The sequence below is a fragment of the Momordica charantia genome (genome assembly GCF_013281855.1).
Source record: "Momordica charantia cultivar OHB3-1 chromosome 10 unlocalized genomic scaffold, Mcharantia_2.0 BLBB01000010.1, whole genome shotgun sequence".
Taxonomy (NCBI): domain Eukaryota; kingdom Viridiplantae; phylum Streptophyta; class Magnoliopsida; order Cucurbitales; family Cucurbitaceae; genus Momordica; species Momordica charantia.
Genome location: NW_028275158.1, coordinates 23,049,260 through 23,055,769, shown reverse-complemented (window position 1 = coordinate 23,055,769; position 6,510 = coordinate 23,049,260). Strand labels below are relative to the sequence as shown.

General features: G+C 37.7%; 1 protein-coding gene across 1 annotated transcript; it reads left to right on the top strand.

The window, feature by feature from the left end:
* Positions 1-324: 324 nt before the first annotated feature.
* Positions 325-4,200, top strand: LOC111024804 (histone acetyltransferase HAC1). Its single transcript, XM_022302590.2, is given in 8 exon segments — positions 325-614; positions 684-758; positions 1,307-1,427; positions 1,875-1,989; positions 2,210-2,477; positions 2,573-2,835; positions 2,837-3,071; positions 3,180-4,200. Coding segments are annotated over 6 exon segments (1,809 nt in total). The 5' UTR covers positions 325-614; positions 684-758; positions 1,307-1,380; the 3' UTR covers positions 4,061-4,200.
* Positions 4,201-6,510: the final 2,310 nt, after the last annotated feature.

The window sequence follows — 6,510 nt, the reverse complement described above, 5'->3', positions numbered from 1 at the left end:
AGGGGTAGTTTGTGCAATTTACCTTTTTTTTTTTGGTATATTTATGGATGCTAGTTAAAATGAGAAGGTAAAGAGATATGTAAAGTACCGTATAAATGTAATTTTTTTAATAAAGTTAAAAGGATAATTTGATAATTTTGAAAAAAATGGCATATTGATGATTTTATCAGTTTTTTTTTTTAAGTACGATGATTTTATCAGAAGTTAATAGAATACTGAATAATTTCTTTATAAAATCATTTATTTTGTTTTTTGTGTGAAGCTTGGTTAAATGAGAATGTAAACGGACGTAAATATCATAAAAACTCAATAAAAGATAGAAGAAACGTGGAAAAAAATACGAGTGAAGATCGGTCGCGCTGCCGCTGGCTCAGCAGTATTACGCCGAAAAAGAAAAAGGAAAAAAGGAAAAATTAGCCCTCAATCTCTCGTATTTTGCCCATCTCTCTTTACCCTAAACTCTCTCTGCAGATCAATTCTTTACGATCGATTAGTGTAACTGAGAATAGATCGATTCTTTACCCTAAAACTGAGAATCGTGCTATCTCTTCACCCTAAACTCAGTTACTGCGGCTGATTGCTTCGTCCATGGATGAAAAATCAGATGTCTGACGGTAAGCCCTCTATTATTCTGTGATTGATTCTTCAATTTTTTTCTAGCGGGCAGTTCGTCTGATCTGCAGGTGAATACTCATTAGTAAACAAAGCACAATCTAAAGGAGAAGAGGAACTTTGGAACAATTGAACAGATTTATCAGGTTTTCTTTAATTCGCTCTTCAACCTTTCGTTTCTCACGGCATTTGTTTGGTTCCGAGTAAAAAAGAAAACAAAAAGGGCATTTCTGTTATCTGAAACATATGCATAGAATCTCCTGGGACCATACTTTCCCCCGTTTATTAAATTTATTTTTTATGATTCTATCTTCTCTGCTTTCAGTTACGTCGTCTCATAGTTGACATTTTATTTCATTTCCCAAGTAAAAAACTAGCAATTCCAAGTTGTGCTATCCACTCCGTTTATATTTTTCACTCAGTATGTTACTGGTTTGTTATTGGTCTCTTTCAATTTCAACTGTTTTCGCCTAGAATAGGATCGGTGCATTATCATCTGGGCACTCACGTTTTTTTATTTTTGTGTAAAAGAGAAAAGCCTTTCATTTAGTTTTTAAATTATGTAGCAGTTCTACTGCATTTGAATGATTATTATGTGGTAGTTTTTCTGACCTTGTCCGAGTGATACGCTCTGGTTGTTAGAGGCAGCTCTTAAGATAAGGAAAATGAACGTGCAAACCTATTTCGTTGTCAGATATCGGGGCAGGTGCCTGATAAGGCCGGCGTGCAGTTGTCTAGAGAGGTGGTCCTCCACGTGCTACGTTCAATATGGACTCTGAACTCTATAAAGCACGTATCTTCATGCAAGAGAAAATGTAAGGCTTATCATTATATATCTATACTCGATGAAGACTATAATAAGGGCATGGCATCTGGAACTTTTGTTTTAAAGTTTAAACCCAGATGGTCCTGAGAACCTGATAATTCACGAAATAGCTCAAACTTTTATTTTATTCAATTGTATGTTTGGGAGTTATGAATAGTTTTTTTCTCCTTTTCGAAAGCTCCACATTTTAAGTTTGTTGATTTTATGTCATTTTTAGTTTTTAATCGATTGGTTTTCAATTTTGGATCTACCTATAAGGGCAGCAACAACAACCCAGCCCGAAAGACAAAGTCATGGTAGATTTTAGTTTTTGATTGGTAGGACTTTTAGGCCTGAATTTTGTAGTTTATATTTGATAGTTTTCCATTCTCCAATGAACTGTGTTCGAGAAATATTTAGTCCTGTCTAATATAATTTTATATCTTCTGCTTTTCAGCTTTGAGATTTTATTACAGCGGCATCAACGACCCATTGATGAATTACAAAGGCCGAGATTTAAGGATATCGTGAAGCGCTTAGAGGAGGGCCTTTTTAAAATTGCACTTACAAAGGTCTCCGACCCTCCCCCAAACCCATAATAAACAAATTCCTTTACCACTAAAATGTTGAAGAAGAATGGAGAGACCACCTCTTATGTGGTTTTAACTTTTTCCTTTTATTATTCTCAGATGTACAAGCATGTTAACTTTTTACTTACTGTGGTGCTTAATAGCTTTGAGTTCTTATATTTTTGCTGTTAATAAACTTTGACTTTATGATAATATAACATAGGATGACTATATGAATCTGGATACTTTGGAGAGTCGTCTGCATAATTTGATCAAGCGTTCGCCTCTGAATAATCAGAACCAGCAATATCAGCAGGTGGTCAGTTCTTCCTCTGCCATAAGTCAGATGATTCCAACTCCAGGCATGGCTCACAGTGGGAATTCAAAATTGATGGTTGCCCCTTCGGACGATTCTATTATTTCTTCTAGTGCTAGCTTAGCACCTACGACTGTCAGCACAGGAAGCATCTTGCCACCGGGTGGAATAAATGGTGGTTCCTTTAGCAGACCCGATTGTACATAAATTTTTTTCCATATATAAAAAGTTCTGCTTTTATGAAAAAATTAATAAAATCTTCCTTTACAGGTCCCTTGTCCAATGGATATCAGCAGTCCCCAAGTTATTCTGTTGGTTCTAGTGGAACTATATCATCTGCTGGTGCACAAAGAATTGCTAGTCAAATGATTCCTACACCTGGTTTCAGCAATAACATTAACCATATGAGCAGCAACCAGTCTTATGTGAGCAGGGACTCTTCCAGTAATGGTAGTGGGCTTCCCAGTGTTGAACCCACAGGGTTGTCTCAAGTGCAATTGCAAAAGCAGCATATTGGTGGCCAGAACAGCCGTAATACTACACAATCTTGGTAGCCAAATGGGTAGTGGAATAAGGTCTGGCTTACAGCAGAAATCTTATGGGTTTACAAATGGAGCTGTAAATGGTAGCTTAGGATTAATTGGAGGTAATGTGCCACTTTTGAAAGAATCTAGCACCTCCGAGGGCTATCTGACTGTCCCGTCCTATGGTAATTTAACCAAACCTGTACAACAATCCTTTGAGCAGAATGAGAAATCGTTGGTGCAGGGTATTATCTCTCTCTATCTCTCTTGGCTCCGTCCTTTTTGTCTAGCAGTTTTTTGATGGAACATCACTTCACTACCTGATTAGTCATAATGATCAATTTCTTTGGCAGGTGATGGATATGGAATGAACACTACTGATTCTTTTGGGTCTGAAAACCTTTATGGCCCTGCAACATCTGTTGGATCAATGATGACTGCTCATAATCTGAACTCGGCAAATGTACCATCTATGTCCAAAAACAGTTCACCTTTCTCCACTAACCAGTCAAATTTTCATGGAACTCAACAGGGCACACACTCCCCACTCATTGATGGGCCAGATAAGATGAATTTCCAACCTCCACTATCTTCCAGGGAGAACCTCATTGATTCTCATCCTCAGCAGCAGTTTCAACAACAACATCACCAATTTCAACCACAACAACAATTTATTCAACAGTCTGCGATCCAGAAACAGCAAATTCAACCTCAGCAGCACCTATTAAATAATGATTCTTTTAATCAGGTTCAGCTATCGTCCAACCTAAGCAGTCATGTGAAGCAGGAACCTGGTGGGGAACATCATAATGGGCCTTATCAGCCACAAGTTATTGAACATTTCCCACTGCCTGAGACACACAGCCAATTTCATCAGAATTCTAGCGAAGACTACGTGAGGAATGCTCAATATCTTTCTGTTTCATCTAGCCAGAGTGATATTCGCTCTCCACTTTCTCAAAGCTCTCAACAGATGCAACAATTCTTGCATCCGCATCTATTAAATTCAAATTCTCAAAGTCGTTTTAGCAGTCCTGCTGGAGCTCTATCAGATACAAATTTGCAGGGTCAATGGCATCCTCAATCACAAGATAGAAATCACAGGCCAGGAAGCATACTTCATGAGCAAAATGTCCAACATGATTTCCATAAAAAGGTATCTGGTCATGAGAAAGTGCAGTGTGACAATTTTACCTACGGAAGGATCAACCATTGGACAACCTGTTGTTACTAGAACTAAATCTGAGCCTCCTAATCCCCTTAGTGCCACCTGTCAGAATAACAATACTGCACGCCAGTTTATTAATCAACAGAGATGGCTTCTGTTCTTGCGACATGCCCGTCGCTGTGCAGCTCCTGAAGGTAAATGTCCGGAACGTAACTGTATCACTGTTCAGAAATTGTGGCAACATCTCGATAAATGCAGTTCTTCTCAATGCTCATATCTCCGCTGCCAACATACCAAGGTATTGCTTCAACATCACAAGCTTTGTAGCGATCCAAACTGTCCTGTTTGTATTCCTGTCCGAAACTATATCCAGAACCGAAAGAAAGTACGCCCCCACAACATGTCTGAATCAAGTTTGCAAAAATCAACCAATGGATTCTCTAAATCCTGTGATACTCCAGATTCCACTAGGTTTATTATGAAGTCTCTTCAAGCTACTGAAACTTCGAAAGATCTGCAATCTTCTCTTAAACGCATGAAGATAGAGCAGTCCTCTCAGTCTCTTATTCCTGAGAGTGAGAGTTCGGCAGTTTCAACTTCTGCTTTGAGTGAACGACATATGTCTTTGGACGTGCAGTGCCAAGGTTATCCACAAGGTGATGTTACTATGGCTGTTAAGCATGAGCTCGTAGGTGTAAAAATGGATGTGATGCAGAGTTCAACTCTTGAAAGCCATAGTGATTTAAAGGAGGCTAATGCAGACAATAATTGCAGCCAAAGGTCTGAAGTTGACCTTGTCACGTATGATGAGTTTTCTAGTTTACCCAAGCAAGAGAATGTCAAAATTGAGAAAGAAACAGAGCCAAGCATCCAAGATCCTTCAACGCATGTCACTGAGCATGCAGCCGGAACCAAGTCTGGAAAGCCAAAAATTAAGGGGGTGTCACTAACTGAACTGTTCACTCCAGAGCAAGTTAGAGAGCATATAATCAGTCTCAGACAGTGGGTTGGCCAGGTCAGTTAACAAGGCTTACAAGTTTTTATTTATTTAATTTAATTTTAAATTTAAATTTAAATTATTTAAAAATTAATTATTTCTTAATGTCTTGTCGTCATTTATGGGGATGCATTGTTTAGATTTTTTTTTTTAATTTAGGAAACAGACTTTTTATCAGAAATGTATTCTTCGACTCTTAATCTCTTGGAATCTTTTTCATCTGAAATCTTGATTGAAGTAGTAAAGTACAGATGTTAATGGGATATTTTATGTTTGTGACCTTTCATCTCCCAGCGACCCATTGTCGCATTCATGTTGAGGTGTTTTTAAATACATCGTTTTAATGGTGCGAAATATGGGTACTAAACCTGTGATCAAGTGCACTTAGTGATCTCAAAACTTCTTTTCTATTTACATTTTATTTTCCCAGAGCAAGTCCAAGGCTGAGAAGAATCAAGCAATGGAACAGTCAATGAGTGAGAATTCCTGTCAATTGTGTGCAGTTGAAAAACTTACTTTTGAGCCACCACCTATATATTGCACGCCATGTGGTGCTCGTATAAAGCGAAATGCAATGTATCATACGGTAGGTGCTGGTGATACACGACATTATTTTTGTATCCCATGTTACAATGATTCTCGTGGAGATGTTATAGTTGTTGATGGGACTGCCATTCCCAAGTCAAGGCTAGAGAAGAAGAAAAATGATGAAGAGACTGAGGAATGGGTATGTTGTATTTGCAGTATGCTATGTTTGATTTTTAGATGATTTTCTTATGCTTCCTCTTTTAAAATTTTCAACCACTCTGATGATTTCTTTCAGTGGGTTCAATGTGATAAATGTGAAGCATGGCAACATCAGATCTGTGCTCTTTTCAATGGTCGAAGAAACGATGGGGGTCAAGCTGAGTATACATGTCCAAATTGTTATATTCAAGAAATTGAAAGAGGAGAGCGTATACCATTACCTCAAAGTGCTGTTCTTGGCGCCAAAGACTTGCCTAGAACAATTCTTAGTGATCACATAGAGCAGCGGTTAGTTAGGAGATTGAAACAGGAAAGACAGGAAAGGGCTAGGATTCAAGGGAAAAGTTATGATGAGGTGATTTCAACTAACCGATCTCTGACTTGTAAAAATGTTGGAAGCATGTTTTATTGGATATAAGTTATTTTGTTGCCTTTCTTTGTTATATTTTTTTATTAAAAATTAATTTATGTGAAATGAGAAAAAATAATATTGTAACTACACTCACGTTTTGATATAATAATTAGGAACTCCTTTTTTGGCTTGGGAGGATTTGTCTTCCGTCCTTTTTATATTCCTTATTATTAATGGTTGCCTTCTATCTTTAAACCAATCCAAGATCTTATTATGCCTTCTGGTCTTTGGTTTGAAAGGTAGGTGCCTTATCCTCCGACTGCCTTTTGTATTTATTGTTTAGTAGTATCGTTAATATGTCTGACTAATGAAATGATGAACAGAACCATCATAACAAAGGGACAAGTGGTAAACCTAAAT